This window comes from Salmo salar, chromosome ssa02 (genome assembly GCF_905237065.1).
Source record: "Salmo salar chromosome ssa02, Ssal_v3.1, whole genome shotgun sequence".
NCBI lineage: Eukaryota > Metazoa > Chordata > Actinopteri > Salmoniformes > Salmonidae > Salmo > Salmo salar.
In genome coordinates this window covers 42925472-42946165 of record NC_059443.1, presented here as the reverse complement: position 1 = coordinate 42946165, position 20694 = coordinate 42925472, and the positions used below count along the sequence as shown (strand labels likewise).

The 20694-nt window shown below is 44.9% G+C and overlaps 1 protein-coding gene across 2 annotated transcripts in view; it reads right to left on the bottom strand.

The window, feature by feature from the left end:
- LOC106583530 (zinc finger protein 236) overlaps positions 1-20434 on the bottom strand; it is an 88455-nt gene extending 68021 nt beyond the window's left edge. The window contains exons 1-6 of one of the 2 annotated variants that reach the window (XM_014167831.2): positions 20220-20434; positions 15328-15461; positions 14154-14318; positions 13404-13582; positions 13029-13159; positions 3910-4082 (exon numbers count right to left, since the gene is read on the bottom strand). In XM_014167831.2, coding sequence (XP_014023306.2) covers positions 3910-4082; positions 13029-13159; positions 13404-13582; positions 14154-14318; positions 15328-15461; positions 20220-20271 — 834 coding nt within the window. In that variant the 5' untranslated portion in view covers positions 20272-20434. The remainder of the gene's footprint in view (positions 1-3909; positions 4083-13028; positions 13160-13403; positions 13583-14153; positions 14319-15327; positions 15462-20219) is intronic. The other variant, XM_014167837.2, reaches the window with a different exon arrangement.
- Positions 20435-20694: the final 260 nt, after the last annotated feature.

Genomic DNA, 20694 nt, shown 5'->3' with positions numbered 1-20694 from the left:
TGCCAGAGTAGGTTGAAGGACACTCGTGAGAATCACATGCATTATTCAAAAAAACGTTGAATAGCTACGGTTTGGGGCTTCGGGGCAGATTCAAATCAACTCACCGCATCATTGCCAGTTAGCACTGACGGACAAAAACACGCTACAGACGATCTTTACAATCTCTTCCCCCATTCGTTTAAAAATGTTCGGTTGATAAAACGATCACATGTGTTTGTCGTGAGCGGTGGGGAAAATTGAAAGGCTATCTGATTGAGTTGGCCACTCAACAAGGACGAAGCCTCACATTTGCGTGTCCTCATTTGCACCGATGTAAGTAATGGTGACTACTGGACACAAATCCGATGAAAGTAGCACTCAGATCCAGAAGAACGTACAGCCAGTCACTTAAAAACGGCTGCCTATAAAACACCAACTCCGCGACTGCCATCATCATACTGAATAACCCAGAGACTGCTTTTCATTTAGGCTCATTATTTTCCCCATGGACCGTCAAATATGTGAAAATATCACATTCAATGTGTGCAATGTTGCTACATCAGTAATAGAAGCTTCTGTTTCATAAGAATGTTCTATATTACTTCCGTATATCTAACTGATTACAGACAAAGGGGAGGGGGGGGACAAAGGTCAGAAGACACAAGACCCACCTTCACATCAAATCCATTTCCTACCATTGACAATGTATGATTTTGTCTGATCAGAATGCATGCAGAGGCTTTTTTTTTTTTTAAACGAACAAGCTCCGTTGCAGACAGTGTAATAGAATGGAAGCCTTCTTTTCTGAGTGGTAAAATGCGACAACAGATCATGAACTAGTGCAGCATTAGTCTGGATCCATCCATCGATCTGCGTGCCCTGCCCTGCATCCATGACAGAGCCATCTCTTTACGTGCCACTACCTATTCATGACCCCACAGAGCTGCCTCTCCATCGAGGCTACAGGAGCTGGGAGCTATCCTCGCTCTCTCTCCCTCTCCATTAGTCTCCATTTATTATGGGCCCGCAACCGATGGAGGAGTCATGCTCTTCTATGGACATCACAGGGTATTTAGGGAGCCTAAAATGACCTGGCTGGCATATAATAGAGAAACAGCCAGGTCTTGCGTTCAGCTAGATGACTCATAAAATACATTTTCGAATTACAGAGGCACATATGTGACGCGGACAATTAACTGTAATTTAAGCTCATTCTCTGTCTAAGAGACTGAAACTTTTTTTACCTGCAACAGAGTCTCGCTCTATTGAAGCAATTGAGCCGGGAGGAGGGTGACCGTGTGTGGGAGTGAGTGAGAGAGAGAGCGAGACAGGGGGGCCTGTCCAGAGACCCTTACATCATGCCCAGACCGGACATGCGCAAATATATTTTGTCCCCCCACACCAAACGCGATCACGATCCCAGGTTGAAATATCAAAACAAACTCTGAACCAATTATATTAAATTAGGGACAGGTCAAAAAGCATTAAACATTTATGTCAATTTAGCTAGTTAGCTTGCACTTGCTAGCTAATTTGTCCTATTTAGCTAGCTTACTGTTGCTAGCTCATTTGTCCTATTTAGCTAGCTTACTGTTGCTAGCTCATTTGTCCTGGGATATAAATGTTGAGTTGTTATTTTAGCTGAAATACACAAGGTCCTCTATTCCGACAATTAATCCACACATAAAACAGTCAACCGAATTGTTTCTAGTCATCTCTCCTCCTTCCAGGCCTTTTCTTATTTGGACTTTATATGGTGATTGGCATCTAACTTTCATAGTATTACCACAATGACCGACCGACCTCAGTTCATCTTTCAATCACCCACGTGGGTATAACCAATGAGGAGATGGCACGTGGGTATCTGTTTCTATAAATCAATGAGGAGATGGGAGAGGCAGGATTTGCACCACGTTCATCGTCACAAATAGAACTGACTTCTATTTTAGCGCTTGGCAAAGCAGACACTCGTTGGCACACGTGAGCAGTGTGGGTGCAATGATTGAATAACATGTATGTGTACATTTATTTTACAATGCTTGCGCACGCGACGCGAGTGGTGTGGTCAGCATTTTAGACTCTACCCTAGAAGGAAAATATACAGTGGGGTCCGAAATATGCACACCCTTGATAAAGATCAGTGGTGGAAAAAGTACCCAATTGTCATACTTGAGTAAAGGTAAAGATACCTTAATAGAAAATGTACTACTTGAGTAGAAGTATAAAAGTATTTGGTTTTAAATGCACTTAAGTATCAAAAGTAAATGTAAATCGCTAAAATATACAGTACCAGTCAAAAGTTTGGACACACCTACTCATTCCAGGGTTTTCTTTATTTATACTATTTTCTACATTAAAGAATAATAGCGAAGACATCAAAACTATGAAATAACACAAATGGAATCATGTATTAACCAAAAAAAAGTGTTAAACAAATCAAAATATAGTTCAGATTCTTCAAAGAAGCCACCTTTGCCTTGATGACAGCTTTACACATTCTTGGCATTCTCTCAACCAGCTTCATGAGGTAGTCACCTGGAATGCATTTCAATTAACAGGAGTGCCTGTTAAAAGTTAATTTCTGGAATTTCTTTCCTTCTTAATGCGTTTGAGCCAAGGTAGGGGTGGTATACAGAAGATAGCCCTATTTGATAAAAGACCAAGTCCATATTATGGCAAGAACAGCTCAAATAAGCAAAGAGAAACGACAGTCCATCATTCCTTTAAGACATGAAGGTCAGTCAATCCGGAAAATGTAAAGAACTTTGAAAGTGAGGTCGCAAAAACCATCAAGCGCTATGATGAAACTGGCTCTCATGAGGACTGCCACAGGAAAGGAAGACCCAGAGTTACCTCTGCTGCAAAGGATAAGTTCAGTAGAGTTAACTGCACTTCGGATTTCACTTTTTGGAGTTCAAGTAACAGACACATCTCAACATCAACTGTTCAGAGGAGACTGCGTGAATCAGTCCTTCATGGTCGAATTGCTGCGAAGAAACCACTACTAAAGGACACCAATAAGAAGAAGAGACTTTCTTGGGCCAAGAAACACGAGCAATGGACATTAGACCGGAGGAAAGCTATCCTTTAGTCTGATGAGACTAAAATTGAAATTTGTGATTCGAACTGCCATGTCTTTGTGAGACGCAGAGTATGTTAACGGATGATCTCTGCATGTGTGGTTCCCACCATGAAGCATGGAGGTGTGATGGTGCTTTGCTGGTGACACTGTCAGTGATTTATTTAGAATTCAAGGCACACTTGACCAGCATGGCTACAACAGCATTCCGCAGCGATACGCCATCCCATCTGGTTTGGGCTTAGTGGGACGATCATTTGTTTTTCAACAGGACAATGACCCAAAACACCCCTCAAGACTGTGTAAGGGCTATCTGACCAATGCGAGTGATGGAGTGCTGCATCAGATGACCTGGCCTCTACAATCACCCGACCTCAACTCAATTGAGATTGTTTGGGATGAGTTGGACCACAGAGTGACGGAAAAGGAGCCAACAAGTGCTCAGCATATGTGGGAACTCCTTTAAGACTGTTGGAAAAACATTCCTCATGAAGCTGGTTGGGAGAATGCCAAGAGTGTGAAAAGCTGTCATCGAGGAAAAGGGTGGCTATTTTGAAGAATCTCAAATATGGTTACTACATGATTCCATGTGTGTTATTTCACAGTTTTGATGTCTTCACTATTATTCTACAATTTAAAACCCTAAAATGAGTAGTTGTGTCCAAAGTTTTGAATGGTACTACACACACACACACACACACACACACACACACAACCTTGTAGACACTTGTGGACAACTTGGAGGATCAGACAGGTGAAAGTTATTTGTCAATAATATTTCCACCCAGCCTACTGATTAAAGACAAGGGCAACAGAGATGTGCCAGGTGATGTAGTTAGTTGGTTGTTTACCTCAGAGTGCACTCTCTGGACGTGCGAGTGCAGGTTGCCCTTCTGCGAGAAGGAAGCGGGGCAAAAGATGCAGAGGTGGGGCTTCTCTCCTGTGTGCCTCACCATATGGGTCTGTAGCACCACTTTCTGGTTGAAGGCCTTGCTACAGTGGCTGCACTTGTACGGCCGTTCGCCTGGGTGGGAGAGGAGAGAGAATAGGAGGGAGAGAGAACACAACTCAATACACCTGGGTGGTATAGATCAGTGGTTCCCAAATTGTGGGTCGGCAGAATTTTTAAGGAACTCAGTCAGGCTTTCAACTTACTTTTGAAAGTTGTAATAGTAGAATGCACGAGGTGCAATTTCGAAATTGGGTATTGCATCATCAGTTTTCCTGTTGTCATGTCAGTCATTGCATACTTCAGAGAGCTATTTATAAGACATTTCAAGATCAACTAGCCCATGTCAGCTAGCGTGTTTACGCCCATAGATTTTGTTGTAATGCTTGAGTCATTCAAATAACACATGAACACACATTAGACATTGAAAAATGTATAGAATTGCAAGAAAATGAGCTTTAAAACTGAAAAATGTTCTCTGCACCCCATGACAAAATGTGAGAGGGAGAGAGAGAGAGGGAGGCAGAGAAAGAACACGAAAGGGATAATCAATGAGGGGCTATGCGTTCTCTGGAAAATAAAGCATGACCTGGAATGTGTGTTCCACAACACGTTATCGGAGTGGAACAAACCTTCCGCGGAGTTGCATTATGAGTCCCGAGGTGATTATCTATTTTATACCATGGCTATAATTTAACATATTTGCCATTAGAGATGTGACAACATCCACTGAAGTAGCTAGCATGTTTACTAGCTAGCTAGATAGCTAGAGTTGTTGCCTTGGTTTATTTTTTTATTTCACCTTTATTTAACCAGGTAGGCCAGTTGAGAACAAGTTCTCATTTACAACTGCGAACTGGCCAAGATAAAGCAAAGCAGTGCGACACAAACAACAACACAGAGTTATACATGGAATAAACAAACATACAGTCAAAAATACAATAGAAAAAGTCTATATACAGTGTGTGCAAATGAGGTAGGATAAGGGAGGTAAGGCAATGAATAGGCCATAGTGGCTAAATAATTACAATATAGCAATTAAACACTGGAGTGATAGATGAGTGTGCAAGTAAAGATACTGGGGTGCAAAAGAGAAAAATAAATAACAGTATGGGGATGAGGTAGTTGGATGGGCTATTTACATATGGGCTATGTACAGGTACAGTGATCTGTGAGCTGCTCTGACAGCTGGTGCTTAAAGTTAGTAAGGGAGATATGAGTCTCCAGCTTCAGTGATTTTTGTTGTTCGTTCCAGTCATTGGCAGCAGAGAACTGGAAGGAAAGGCAGCCGAAAGTGGAATTGGCTTTGGGGGTTACCAGTGAAATATACCTGCTGGAGCGCGTGATACGGGTAGTTGCTGCTATGGTGACCAGTGAGCTGAGATAAGGCGGGGCTTTACCTAGCAAAGACTTATAGATGACCTGGAGCCAGTGGGTTTGGCGACGAATATGAAGCGAGGGTCAGCCAACGAGAGCATACAGGTCGCAGTGGTGGGTAGTATATGGGGCTTTGGTGACACAACTGATGGCACTGTGATAGACTTCATCCAATTTACTGAATAGAGTGTTGGAGTCTATTTTGTAAATGACATCGCCGAAGTCAAGGATCAGTAGGATAGTCAGTTTTACGAGGGTACGTTTGGCAGCATGAGTGAAGGATGCTGTGTTGCGAAATAGGAAGCCGATTCTAGATTACATTTTGGATTGGAGATGCTTAATGCGAGTCTGGTAACCAAACAATTAGACTTAGCTAACTAAACCAATATCCTAGCTTGCTATTATGAAAATCGAATTCAACAATGCCATTGATATTTTCAATTCAACTTTGGCTTTTAAAAGCAGCTAAAAAAATAGAACTTCATTGCCATTGAATTATACTGTGAAATTATACAGTGCATTATAGGGAAATAATGCACGCTCTAGAATGCCATTCAAGCCAATCAGAAACGAGTACTCAACAATTCCATGGTATAAAACTCATTATAAACTCAGTGGTTTGAGCCCTGAATTCTGATAGACCGTGTACCACGGGTATGACATAACATTTTGTTTTACTCTGGATCGGGATCGGTTTGGAGGTGGAGGGTCCGTCATGGTCTGGGGCTTTGCGTCACAGCATCATCGGACTGAGCTTGTTGTCATTGCAGGCAATATCAACACCGTGCGTTACAGGGAAGACATCCTCCTCCCTCATGTGGTACCCTTCCTGCAGGCTCATCCTGACATGACCCTCCAGCATGACAATGCCACCAGCCATGCTGCTCGTTCTGTGCGGGATTTCCTGCAAGACAGGAATGTCAGTGTTCTGCCATGGCCAGCGAAGAGCCCGGATCTCAATCCCATCGAGCACGTCTGGGGCCTGTTGGATCGGAGGGTGAGGGCTAGGGCCATTCCCCCCAGAAATGTCCGGGAACTTGCAGGTGCCTTGGTAGAAGAGTGGGGTAACATCTCACAGCAAGAACTGGCAAATCTGGTTCAGTCCATGAGGAGGAGATGCACTGCAGTACTTAATGCAGCTGGTGGCCACACCAGATACTGACTGTTATTTTTAATTTTGACCCCCCTTTGTTCAGGGACACATTATTCCATTTCTATTAAGTCACATGTCTGTGGAACTTGTTCAGTTTATGTCTCAGTTGTTGAATCTTGTTATGTTCATACAAATATTTACACATGTTAAGTTTGCTGAAAATAAACGCAGTTGACAGTGAGAGGACGTTTCTTTTTTTGCTCCGTTTTTAATGCAGTTTATTTGCGATGACACAAACATTATGTTAAGCAGGACATTCATACGAGCCTTAAAATCCAATTATAATCCAAAAGTAGTGTGACATGCACTCATAAGCAACATGTAAATAGAATATTTCTTTGCTGGTGTTTTATTAGAACTCCCCCTTGTTCTGCCACCAACTTGCACGCGTCGCCCTCATGTGACAATGTTAGCAAACACAGAAAAGGGTCTATATCCCGTAGGAAAACCATTGCTTACATTTACATTTAAGTCCCGAGATGAGGATTATTTAAGATACTGTTTGACGAGGTAGGGTTTCAGATGTTTTCGGGAAGATGGGCAGGGACTCTGCTGTCCTAGCTTCAGGGGGAAGCTGGTTCCACCATTGGGGTGCCAGGACAGAGAACAGCTTGGACTGGATTGAGTGGGAGCTGCCCTCCCGTAGGGGTGGGAGGGCCAAGACACCTGAGGTGGCAGAACGGAGTGCTCGGGTTGGGGTGTAGGGCATGAGCATAGCCTGAAGGTGTGTGTGTGTGTGGGAAGCCAGTGGAGTGTGCAGAGGAGCGGGGTGACATGAGAGAACTTTGGAAGGTTGAAAACTAGGCGGGCTGTAGCGTTCTGGATAGGTTGCAGGGATTTGATGGCACAAGTGGAGGCCAGCCAACACCAAGCTGAAGTAGTCCAGACGGGAGAGGAAAGTGCCTGGATTAGGACCTTCGTCGCTTCCTGTGTGAAGAGCAGTTCCGTCATCCAAGTTGAGATATCTGCCAGGCACGCAGAGATGTGTGTCGCTAACTGGGTATCAGAAGTGGTGAAGGAGAAAAGTAGTTGAGTGTCATTCGCAAAGCAATGATAGGAGAGACAATGTGAGGATATAACAGAGCCGAGTGACTTGGTGTACAGAGAGAAGAGGAGAGGGCCTAGAACCGAGCCCTGGGGGACACCAGTAATGAGAGTACGTGGTGCAGCCACAGATCCTCTCCACGTCACCTGGTAAGAGCGGCCTGCAAGGTACGATACAAACCAAGAGTGTGCAGCGCATGAGACGCCCAGCCCTGAGAGGGTGGCGAGGAGGATCTGATAGTTCACGGTGTCAAAGGCAGCAGATAGATCTAGGAGGATGAAAACAGAGGAGAGAGAGTCAGCTTTGGCAGTGCGGAGAGTCTCCGTGACACAGAGAAGAGCAGTCTTGGTTGAGTAACCCGTCTTGAAGCCCGACTGCTCAGGGAGATCTGAGTTTAGCTAAGCTGAGAAGCCCACAGGGACTAACCTGCCTTGCTTTAGACAATGAGGATGTAGAATCAGAGCAGAGGTGGATACTTAGCTGAGGATACCGGCTTTAGTTTCAGTTAGCTAACTGGAGTCTGCAGGCTGTGTTTGAAGCACCATAGCTCCCCTTCAGCACATCCCCTTAATGTGCTGTTTGAGATTCAGAGCACAGACCAACCATCTCTTGCACAGCATTAGTCATCCATCCATTGTAGAGCTCCATTTTCCTCCTATAGAGCTCCATTTTTATGGAATGGTCTGCCTACCCATGTGAGAGACGCAGACTCGGTCTCAACCTTTTAAGTCTTTACTGAAGACTCATCTCTTCAGTAGGTCATATGATTGAGTGTAGTCTGGCCCAGGAGTGTGAAGGTGAACGGAAAGGCTCTGGAGCAACGAACCGCCCCTTGCTGTCTCTGCCTGGCCGGTTCCCCTCTCTCCACTGGGATTCTCTGCCTCTAACCCTATTACAGGGGCTGAGTCACTGGCTTACTGGTGCTCTTCCATGCCGTCCCTAAGAGGGGTGTGTCACTTGAGTGGGTTGAGTCACTGACGAGGTCTTCGTGTCTGGGTTGGCGCCCCCCCCTTGGGTTGTGCCGTGGCGGAGATCTTAGTGGGCTATACTCAGTGGGCTATAGCCTTGTCTCAGGATGGTAAGTCGGTGGTTGAAGATATCCCTCTAGTGGTGTGGGGGCTGTGCTTTGGCAAAATGGGTGGGGTTATATCCTGCCTGTTTGGGGGTATCATTGGATGGGGCCACAGTGTCTCCTGTCCCCTCCTGTCTCAGCCTCCAGTATTTATGCTGCAGTAGTTTATGTGCTAGGGTCAGTCTGTTATACCTGGAGTATTTCTCCTGTCTTATCCGGGGTCCTGTGTGAACTTAAGTATGCTCTCTCTAATTCTCTCTTTCTCTCTCAGAGGACCTGAGCCCTAGGACCATGCCTCAGGACTACCTGGCATGATGACTCCTTGCTGTCCCCAGTCCACCTGGCCGTGCTGCTGCTCCAGTTTCAACTGTTCTGCCTGCGGCTATGGAACCCTGACCTGTTCACCGGACGTGCTACCTGTCCCAGACCTGCCGTTTTCAACTCTCTAGAGACAGCAGGAGCGGTAGAGATACTCTCAATGATTGGCTATGAAAAGCCAACTGACATTTACTCCTGAGGTGCTGACTTGTTGCACCCTCGACAACTACTGTGATTATTATTATTTGACCATGCTGGTCATTTATGAACATTTGAACATCTTGGCCATGTTCTGTTATAATCTCCACCCGGCACAGCCAGAAGAGGACTGGCCACCCCTCATAGCCTGGGTCCTCTAGGTTTCTTCCTAGGTTTTGGCCTTTCTAGGGAGTTTTTCCTAGCCATCGTGCTTCTACACCTGCATTGCTTGCTGTTTGGGGTTTTAGGCTGGGTTTCTGTACAGCACTTTGATATATCAGCTGATGTAAGAAGGGCTATATAAATACATTTGATTTCATTTCATTTGATGATTGTGCATCTGTAAAACTTTGTAAGGGTTTTAGGTGACAAGCCAAATTTCTTCAGCCTCCTGAGGTTTAAGAGGCGCTGTTGCGCCTCTTCGCCACACTGACTGTGTGGGTGGACCATTTCAGTTTGTCTGTGATTTGTTAGCCGAGGAACGTAAAAAACTTTCCACCTTCTCCACTACTGTCCCGTTGATGTGGATGGGGGGGGTGCTCCCTCTGCTGTTTCCTGAAGTCCACAATCATCTCCTTTGTTTTGTTGACGTTGAGTGAGAGGTTGTTTTCCTGACACCACACTCCGAGTGCCCTCACCTCCTCCCTGCAGGCTGTCTCGTCGTTGTTGGTAATCAAGCCCACTACTGTTGTGTCATCTGCAAACTTGATGATTGAGTTGGAGGCATGCATGTCCACAGTCATGGGTGAACAGGGAGTACAGGAGGGGGCTGAGCACGCACCCTTGTGGGGTGGGGAGTGTTGAGGGTCAGCGAAGTGGAGATGTTGTTTCCTACCTTCACCACCTGGGGGCGGCCCGTCAGAAAGTCCAGGACCCAATTGCACAAAGCGGGTTTAAGACTCAGGGCCTCCAGCTTAATGATGAGCTTGGAGGGTACTATGGTGTTGAATGCTGAGCTGTAGTCAATAAACAGCATTCTTACATAGGTATTCCTCTTGCCCAGATGGGATAGGGCAGTGTGCAGGCAATTGCATCAATATGTGGACCTGTTGGGGCGGTATGCTAACTGAAGTGGGTCTAAGGTGGCAGGTAAGGTGGAGGTGATATGATCCTTGACTAGTCTCTCTAAGAACTTCATTATGACAGAAGTCAGTGCTACGGGGCAGAAGTCAATTTAGTTCAGTTACCTTTGCCTTCTTGGGTACAGGAACAATGGTGGCCATCTTGAAGCATGCGGGGACAGCAGACTGGGATAGGGAGCGATTGAATATGTCCATAAACACACCAGCCAGCTGGTCTGCGCATGCTCTGAGGACACGGCTAGGGATGCCGTCTGGGCCAGCAGCTCTGTGAGGGTTAACACGTTTAAAATGTCTTACGTCGGCCACAGAAAAGGAGAGGCGATGGTTATAGTCAATATGCTGATATAATTTAGGTAGCCTTGTTTTCAAATTTGCTTTGTTAAAATCCCCAGCTACAATAAATGCAGCCTCAGGATATACCATTTCCAGTTTACAGAGAGTCCAGTGAAGTTCCTTGAGGGCTGTCGTGGTGTCTCTTGGAAGACTTATCTCCCAAGAATTCTCTTGGGAGATAATATGGCCGGCATTTGATTGTAAGGAATTCTAGGTCGAGTGAGCAGAAGGACTTGAGTTCCTATATGTTGTTACGATTACACCATGAGTCGTTAATCATGAAGCATACACCCTCGCCCATCTTCTTCGCAGAGAGGTGTTTATTGCTGTCTGCCCGACACATGAAGAAGTCCGGTGGCTGATCCGACTCCGAATCCCGAGAGAGCCATGTTTCCGTGAAACAGAGAATGTTACAATCTCTGATGTCTGTCTGGAAGGCAACCCTTGCTTAAATTTCGTCTGCCTTGTTGTCAAGAGAATGGACATTGGCGAGTAGTATACTCGAAAGGGCGGTGTGCACGTCTACCGAGCCTGTCCAGGAGGCCCCTCCGTCTGCCTCTTCAGCGGCAACCTTGTTTTGGGACGGCTTCTGGGATTAGAGCCATTGTCCTGGGTGGGGGCCGAACTAAGGATCCGCTTCGGGAAAGTCGTATTCCTGGTTGTAATGTTGATGTCGCTCTTATATCCAATAGTTCTTCCCAGCTGTATGTAATAACACTTAAGATTTTCTGGGCTAACAATGTAAGAAATAATACATTAAAAAAGCAAAATACTGCATAGTTTCCTAAGGACTTGAAGCGAGGCGACCATCTCTGTCGGCGCCTTCTTAGCATCATACGTGTGTGTGTGTGTGTGCGTGCGTGCGTGCGTGTGTGCGTGTGTGTGCGCGCGTGTCAACACAGCTGTCAGTAGCTGTGTATGACGCTGTGGGTTTAAACAGGGTCACTTTCCACACCACTGGCAAGCTACACTACTGAATATATACAAAAGTATGTGAACACCCCTTCAAATGAGCGGATTTAGCTATTTCAGCCACACCAGTTGATGACAGATGTATAAAATCGAGTACACAGCCATGAAATCTCCAAAGACAAACATTTGTATAAGCATGTCCTTACTGAAGAGCTCAGTGACTTTCAACGTATCACTGTCATAGGATGCCACCTTTCCAACAAGTCAGTTTGTCAAATTTTTCCTCTGCTAGAGCTGCCCCGGTCAACTGTAAGTGTTGTTACTGTGAAGTGGAGACTCATCATCCGACCTCGGTTCTGACACTCACTACCGGGTTCCAAACTGCCTCTGGAAGCAATGTCAGCACAAGAACTGTCCGTCGGGAGCTTCATGAAATGGGTTTCCATGGCCGAGCAGCCGCACACAAGCCTGAGGTCACCATGCGCAATGCCAAGCGTCGGCTGGAGTGGTGTAAAACTCGCCGCCATTGGACTCTGGACCAGTGGAAACACATTCTCTGGAGTGATGAATCACGTTTCACCATCTGGCAATCTGACAGACAAATCTGGGTTTGGCGGATGCCAGGAGAACGCTGCCTGCCCCAATGCATAGCGCCAACTGTAAAGTTTGGTGGAGGAGGAATAATGGTCTGGGGTTGTTTTTCATGGTTCAGGCTAAGCCCATTAGTTCCAGTGAAGGGGAATCTCAACGTTACAGCATACAATGACAGTCTAGATGATTCTGTACTTCCAACTTTGTGGCAACAGTTTGGGGAAGGCCCTTTCCTGTTTCAGAATAACAATGCCCCTGTGCACGTAGCTTATGACTATTATATTTTAGTGGATGTTTTGGGAGATTTTTTTTTAAGGCTATATGCCATATCTATTTCAACACATTTTACAAGGGGAAAATGTAGAAACATGTATGGGACAACTGTATGGCCCTGTTGTATTTCTCAGGGCAAATGTGGCCTTTGCTTCCTATGTATTAACTAGGTTGGTGGCACCTTAATTGGGGAGAACGGGCTCGTAATAACAACTGGAGTGGAACGCTATAAAATACATCAAACACAGGGTTTACAGGCGTTTGATGCCATTCCATTAACTCCGTTCCGGCCATTATTATGAGCCGTCCTCCCTTCAGCAGCCTCCTGTGACAGAATCCTTAGTAGGTGCAACAGTGAAAAAGGAGTCCTTGTTGATGAGAGACAAGGATTATTCCCAATCATGGTGGAGACCCCTGGTGTCCAACAGTGATACAGCACACTGACTGGGCCTCTAGGGCTGAAGAGGCCATTATTTCATCTCATGCTCTCCAATTAATTCGCTTTCTGAAGTAAACAACTCCAAATCTGAGTCTTCGGTCGTGTTCATTAGGCAAGAAATGGAAGAAAACATACAAACAGGGTGGGACTCATTTTCAGTTGCAAAATGTTTTTCAATGTTTTCTGATGCGTGCCATAATGAACATGACCCAGCTGTCTTTTGCTTACCTGTGTGTATTCGTGTGTGTCGAACGAGCTGGCTGGGCTTTTTAAACGTCTTGCCACAGTGCTGACAGCTGTTGGTAAATCCACTGCGATCAATATTCTTCTTGTAGTTTCTGGAATTCGAGCTGAGTGGCCTGACGGAAAAAAACAAGTTCCGAGAAACAGAAATCAACGCAATGTGGAAACAGTCTTTGGGTCAGGTTGTTCTTTTGAAACACAATTTAACTGCTGGTCCTCCAAACGAAAAATAGGAAACAGAAAGACGCAGGGAGATAAGAGCACTCAGTACACTTAGTAATGTGTTGCTAAGCAAGCACTTTGGACAACAGTATCAATAAACCTGAGACCCTCTGTGCTACTGTCCCCTCGCTCTCTAACCTCATCTTGATGTGGGTCTTGGTGTGCTCCTTGAGCTGGCCCGCCATCTTGAACTCCTTGCTGCAGGTCTTGCAGGTGTACACCTTGGCCCCAGACAGCTCTTTGCGGTGCTCCTCCAGATGCAGCATGAGCTGACTGTGGAGAATGAACTCGTCGCCACACTCTGTACAGATCAGATTCTAGAGGAGGAGAGGGGGAAAAAACAGAGGCGGAGAAAAAGACGAGAAGATGAGGTCACAGACAAGAGGAGGAGGACGGAGAAGAACCCCAATTCAGAAGACATGCATGTGCTTTAGAAAGCTGTCACCTATATAAATTATATGTATTATCATTATTATTATGAGGATGGTTGTGACCTGATGTGAAAAAGTCCACAGATATTTATTGATTAATTGAATTAATAAGTTAATTAAAAGTAGTAGCCACCAGCTACAAATGACATTTTAACCTTCGATAAACCATATTTCCCAGCAGATAGAAGACAATCACATTTTTTAAATTACATGTTTGAATGAGTTCAATCACATTTCTTTAATTAACCTTTATTTAACTAGGCAAGTCAGTTAAGAACAAATTCTTCTTTACAATGACGGCCTACCGGGGAACAGTGAGTTAACTGCCTTGTTCAGGGGGCAGAACGACCGATTTTTACCTTGTCAGCTAAGGGATTCGATCCAGCAACCTTTCGGTTACTGGCCCAACGCTCTAACCACTAGGCTACCTGCCGCCCCATATCACTGATTGACTGACCTCCTCCTTCTCATGCAGCATGATATGGGACTTGAGACTGGCCACGCGGGAGAACTTCTTGTGGCACACCGGGCAGGTGGGGCTGGAGGTGGCGTGTGTGGACTTGTGGAGCGTGAGGTTGAACTCCACGTTAAACGTCTGGGCACACTGGTCGCACCGGTGAGGCTGGAAGGGAAAAAAGAGAGAAAAGACAGTGAGTGAGTAAGCGAGCAAGTGTACGCAAGTGAGTGGCTGTGTGGGCTGCAGGTAGCCTAGTGGTTAAGAGTGTTGGGCCAGTAACCGAAAGGTCGCTGATTCGAATCACCAAGCAGAGCAAGTGAAAAATCTGGCAATGTGCCTTTGCAAGGCACTTAACCCTTATTGATCCTGTATGTCACTCTGGATAGGACCGTCTGCTAAATGACTTAAAAGTTTTTAGAAATGTGACTGAGTAACTGAGTCCTACAATAACAAATAGTCCGGACAGTATATTTTCTCCCTGTTATAATTTTCAGGCAAATGTCAGTTGGTCTGCTTGGCTGAAGGTCTTATTTCCAGGGTATATTTTCTAATATACTTATTTCTTCAATAACTCTTGTCAGTTGCATTTGCTCTCTAGTGGCACTACATTTCCCTCATACACTGGGCTATTTGTCTTAAGAGGATGTTCCCTCTGTCTGTTTGCTCACTGGCCTGCAAAGAGGCTCTCCCACTCTGACTGCTGAATAATGAATAGTAAACACAAACTTAAATCTACTCGCACTGCATTTCTGTGGACAAGCTACAACTGTCGTCTGAGGACAACTCATCCGTGTGTCAGGCAGGAACATCAGTAAAAGGACTAGGCCTATATGCTGGTACTTTTTTGGGGTTCTTCACCTTCATCAACAATGGATGTAACATATATCTAGTGTTTTCACATCCGGCACACCATTCATACATATACAAAATTAATCATGTGAATGAAGTACATTTCTATCCATATCAAATGAGATCATTAAGGTAGGTCTGTACTAGCCCGGTCCCAGATGGGTTTATGCTTTTGCTTACTCCATTGTCATTGTCAAGCTAAACATTGGCATGACAATTCCATAAGGCGTTGGCAAAAGAGCAGAAAGAGACTGGCACCCAGGCTAGGTCTGTCCAGTCTATGTCGTGTCAAACGGCCTCGTCTGGCCCTTTGCACTGTGCTTGCCTTGTCGTTAGCCTCATGGTCGCGCTGGTGCCTCTGTAGCTGGCTCTCAGTAGTGAAGCTCTGAGAGCAGACAGTGCACTTGTTGTCCTTGGAATCCCCATGGCTGTAGTCCTGCTTGGCTCCAGATATACCCTCTGTTGACAAAAACAGAGAGGGAGACAAAGACATTATATTACCATCATATTACCATGGTGCTCATAATTAGGTTACTTAAACGGTATCTGCAATTTCCCTAATGCTTTGGTCCACCAGCCTATTTCCCAGCAGATTCAAGACAGTAAAATATTAGGTTTAGGGTTTGCAGGGTTCCCCCCAGAATTTTTTTAACAGGGGGGGCATTTGAACATCTGCAACTGCCATTTCATGTAATCTAGAGAAAATAATGGCCTTATATGATAACAGTTTAAAAATATATATACTGCTAAAAAAACACATAAACAACACATCCTAGATCTGAATGAAATAAATAATCTTATTAAATACTTTTTTCTTTACATAGTTGAATGTGCTGACAACAAAATCACACAAAAATAATCAATGGAAATCCAATTTATCAACCCATGGAGGTCTGGATTTGGAGTCACACTCAAAATTAAAGTGGAAAACCACACTACAGGCTGATCCAACTTTGATGTAATGTCTTTAAAACAAGTCAAAATGAGGCTCAGTAGTGTGTGTGGCCTCCATGTGCCTGTATGACCTCCCTACAACGCCTGGGCATGCTCCTGATGAGGTGGCGGATGGTCTCCTGAGGGATCTCCTCCCAGACCTGGACTAAAGCATCCGCCAACTCCTGGACAGTCTGTGGTGCAACGTGGCGTTGGTGGATGGAGCGAGACATGATGTCCCAGATGTGCTCAATTGGATTCAGGTCTGGGGAACGGGCGGGCCAGTCCATAGCATCAATGCCTTCCTCTTGCAGGAACTGCTGACACACTCCAGCCACATGAGGTCTAGCATTGTCTTGCATTAGGAGGAACCCAGGGCCAACCGCACCAGCATATGGTCTCACAAGGGGTCTGAGGATCTCATCTTGGTACCTAATGGCAGTCAGGCTACCTCTGGCTGTGCGGCCCCCCAAAGAAATGCCACCCCACACCATGACTGACCCACCACCAAACCGGTCATGCTGGAGGATGTTGCAGGCAGCAGAACGTTCTCCACGGCGTCTCCAGACTCTGTCACATGCTCAGTGTGAACCTGCTTTCATCTGTGAAGAGCACAGGGCGCCAGTGGCAAATGCAAAACGTCCTGCACGGTGTTGGGCTGTAAGCACAACCCCCACCTGAGGACGTCGGGCCCTCATGGAGTCTGTTTCTGACCGTTTGAGCAGACACATGCACATTTGTGGCCTGCTGGAGGTAATTTTGCAGGGCTCTGGCAGTGCTTCTCCTGCTCCTCCTTGCACAAAGGCGGAGGTAGCGGTCCTGCTGCTGGGTTGTTGCCCTCCTCCACGTCTCCTGATGTACTGGCCTGTCTCCTGGTAGTGCCTCCATGCTCTGGACACTACGCTGACAGACACAGCAAACCTTCTTGCCACAGCTCGCATTGATGTGCCATCCTGGATGAGCTGCACTACCTGAGCCACTTGTGTGGGTTGTAGACTCAGTCTCATGCTACCACTAGAGTGAAAGCACCGCCAGCATTCAAAAGTGACCAAAACATCAGCCAGGAAGCATAGGAACTGAGAAGTGGTCTGTGGTCCCCACCTGCAGAACCACTCCTTTATTGGGGGTGTCTTGCTAATTGCCTATAATTTCCACCTGTTGTCTATTCCATTTGCACAACAGCATGTGCAATTTATTGTCAATCAGTGTTGCTTCCTAAGTGGACAGTTTGATTTCACAGAAGTGTGATTGACTTGGAGTTACATTGTGTTGTTTAAGTGTTCCCTTTATTTTTTTGAGCAGTGCATTTAAATAGTGTGGCAGCCAGTCCACAAGGTGTCACAGCGCCTCTTACATTATTTGGGGAAAACCCTGGGTTAGTATGATTGATGTGTGGAAAGGAGATATGTAGAACTAAACTAATCCAAATAACAAGCAGCCAAGCAATGGAATAGCCCTAATAAATCACATTTTATTGTAATTTTCATATTTAAACTAAAAAGAGGGTTAAGACACAGAGACAGTGCATCCACTAATATGTTTTGGCCTATTATGCTAGCCTTTATCTGGTAGCCAAATCAGGTAATGGGCAGGCCTACATGGGGTAACAGATACGAGCCTGTCCCAAATCACTACCAACCCCTTCCCCTTGGTACTAGCCTAATCTTTCAATGTTTGCAAATCTGAAGGGTCTGGATAGGTAGGCTATGCAGTGCAGTGGTGATGCTACCACCATAATGATACACCTGACCAGGTCAGGCTGACCTTACAGATCTGCAAACATTGAAGGATTAGGGCCAGGAGCAAATAGGGAGTTCAGTTTCAATAGTGTGCACAATGCTCAAAATGATTTGTTCTTTACGTCTATGAAATTAGTGAACACCAGGGGCCACATGAAATGTCAGGGGCCGAATTTGAATATCAGGGGGACTAGTTCTTTCTGGATTGGGCCTACTTTTTATGACAACTGTTGCGATCTCATAATTGCACTTCACTTGGTCATATTGTATATATGTATAGGCCTGTATATTTTCTGTAACTACTACATGTGCCCAGCTCATTGATAGAAAATTAGAGGTACACAAGTTGTTATTGAAATAGGTAGCTGTAATTATATCCACAGCCATTGCGCATGTTGTGTGTAATGGTCATATGTCGTGGTGGTAGTAGGCTACAGCATCACGTGACTCCAAGTTTACTGTGACATGTTTGCACAGAAAAGGGTTTCCACCGCAATCGACCAAAGAAATATCCCACCTTGTCTAACATATTTTGTTTTGTCGACAATGATTTTGAACCATTTCATGTGTCTGAAGGTACGAACTCTGCCTTCCTGGCGTGCCCGGAGAGCAAATCAAGTGCACTATAGGCCCAACACTGACCAATCGGATGGCTAAGATTACCGTGTCTGCAGTAACATAGCAGGCGTAAAAGTAAGCTACAGAAAAGTCAATACTGTGAGATTTCAAAAACTTTTAAAGCCATTAATAGAGACTGTCAACGAATACATCAAAGAGCTGCCGTTTTTACGAGTGAGTCCTTGTTTTTACTCCGCACTGTCAAAAACTTTTGTTCAACACTTTTATAAGCCATAAAATGTGGGTTCTTCCTACTTCCACTCGCGCTACAACCAGCACTGAGTTGTAATGAGTAGGAAATTGTATCGACATGCTTGCATTATTATTAGCAGCTTGGGTCTTTAATTATTTTTCTATATCAACGAATATTTCACTTTCTCTGTTCATAGGAGTAACATGAATTTGTGCGTAACGCAGAAATAATGCAGTGTGACTCGAGTTTCACCATCAACTGGAAGACTGTCACTTTTTGGTCAGTGTCAAAGGTGGAAAGGGAGAGTGGCGGGAAGTTGAGAGGTAGACCCTCAGTCTTCTGCCCTCTCTCTCCACTGAGACTGACCAGATGCAGGCACCATCAGCCCAGTACAATAAAAAGCAAATTACTTAAGTGTATGCTCACTCAACTGTACCTCACAAGTAATACAACTGACTATTACCGGTGTGATCATATATATATATATATATATATATATATTTGAAATTGTCCAAACAACAACGCATTGGCAGGGCAATTCAAGCAATGCAGTGATAATGTATTGGGCCTATAGGCTAGAGCACAAACCTCATTGCTACAGTACTGTTTTTAATAGGTTAATGTTGCATAGGCTTACTTTTTTAAGTCATGTTCAAAACAAATCTGAGTGGTAGATCTCGCCTTGCATTTTGACTCTGAAAAGGTTGGTGACCACTGCACTAAACAAACCCACTGAATATTCCTGGGGTGTAATCATCACGCCAAACGTTTGAACAGAAACTAGCGTTTCTATTGGACCGGTTCAGCAAATAGGGATGGACCTACCTGAATCTGACCAATAGAAACGCTAGTTTTCTAGGAGTAATGATTACACACCCGATGGCCTAGCTGGTAGAACATACTGTACGCTAGCTAGTTCCTTGGACGAGTTAGTAGGCTGTCATAAAACTAAACATGGGAAAATTATCTGATACTATGGCTAGCTCGTCGAACTAACGTTACTATTCTTACGACACTAGCTAGCTAACTACTAATTGACTTCATTCTGGCATAGGGATATTCTTCGTTTTTTTTGTATTACAGCTGTATCTCGCTGGCAACGCGTTAGTTAGCTATCGGATGGCAACAAACTTTAACTTAGCCACATGCATAAAACCCATTCTCTTCTGATCACTCGACTTGAGTTGGCTGCTAACTAGCTAAACTAATGTTAGTTAACTAATTAGCAGTAGTAGTTATAACTCGCTAATGTTGCTATCGAGCTGCAGCGAACGGAGACTGGATGGTGAAACACTCCACTTTCTTGATGGTTTGGCTAGCCGAGTGACATCTAGCTAGCGGTCTTCTCGCACACAAAAAATAAAAACAAAGGTTAGCCAACTGCCTAGCACCAACATGCTAACACACGAGTCAGAAAAACACATCGAACTAACGTTACTTAGCCAAATTGTCTATATTTGACAGGACTCTACGGGAACTATTGCCTCACTGAAGTGTAAATTAGACTAAATCTGGATAAGTAGAGCCACCGAAATGTTATTAATATCATTCCGCCTCAATCACTACTTTACAGTACAAAGCAATGGACACCCGGAATACTATATCCGGGGACTATATACACTATATTCAAGTGAGTTTATCTCAGCTACGCAGCAGCTTGTCCATTCATTACGAACTTGTGTAAACAGCATGGTTGCTGCCTTTTTTTATTCGTGACATTTTGGGACTGATTACCTGTTCCGTCGTTGGTTTTATCCCTCAGTTTGCGAGGCCGGCCCCGCGGCATAGTTCCAGGTTTCAGGGCGGGTGTACTGTGAACGATTTGGGTTTCAAAATGGCGACTGCCTCACGACGAGCACTTCGCGAACACATTAACTCTTCAGTGCGGTAGTAGTGCACGTCTAGCTAGGCTACTTGTTGTGAGGCTCCGATGCATGGAAGAGGGAGACATCTAGCGTATATGGATATGCATTGTCTCAAGGAGGAGTGTCATCAAATTCTTAATAAGAATAGGGAATGAAGTCTATTTTTTTCTTTATTTTTTAAGAACTGGTTCAGTAATCATATCCTGTTGAGTTCGCCATAGTCTTTGATGCTATTCCATCTGGAACTCTCATGTTTAGAGGTGTAACCAGACCTCACCTTCTTGACCTACCCTCGCTTGATCCTGTTGACTCTCCAATAGGGAAAATATGTTTCTCCCTACCCC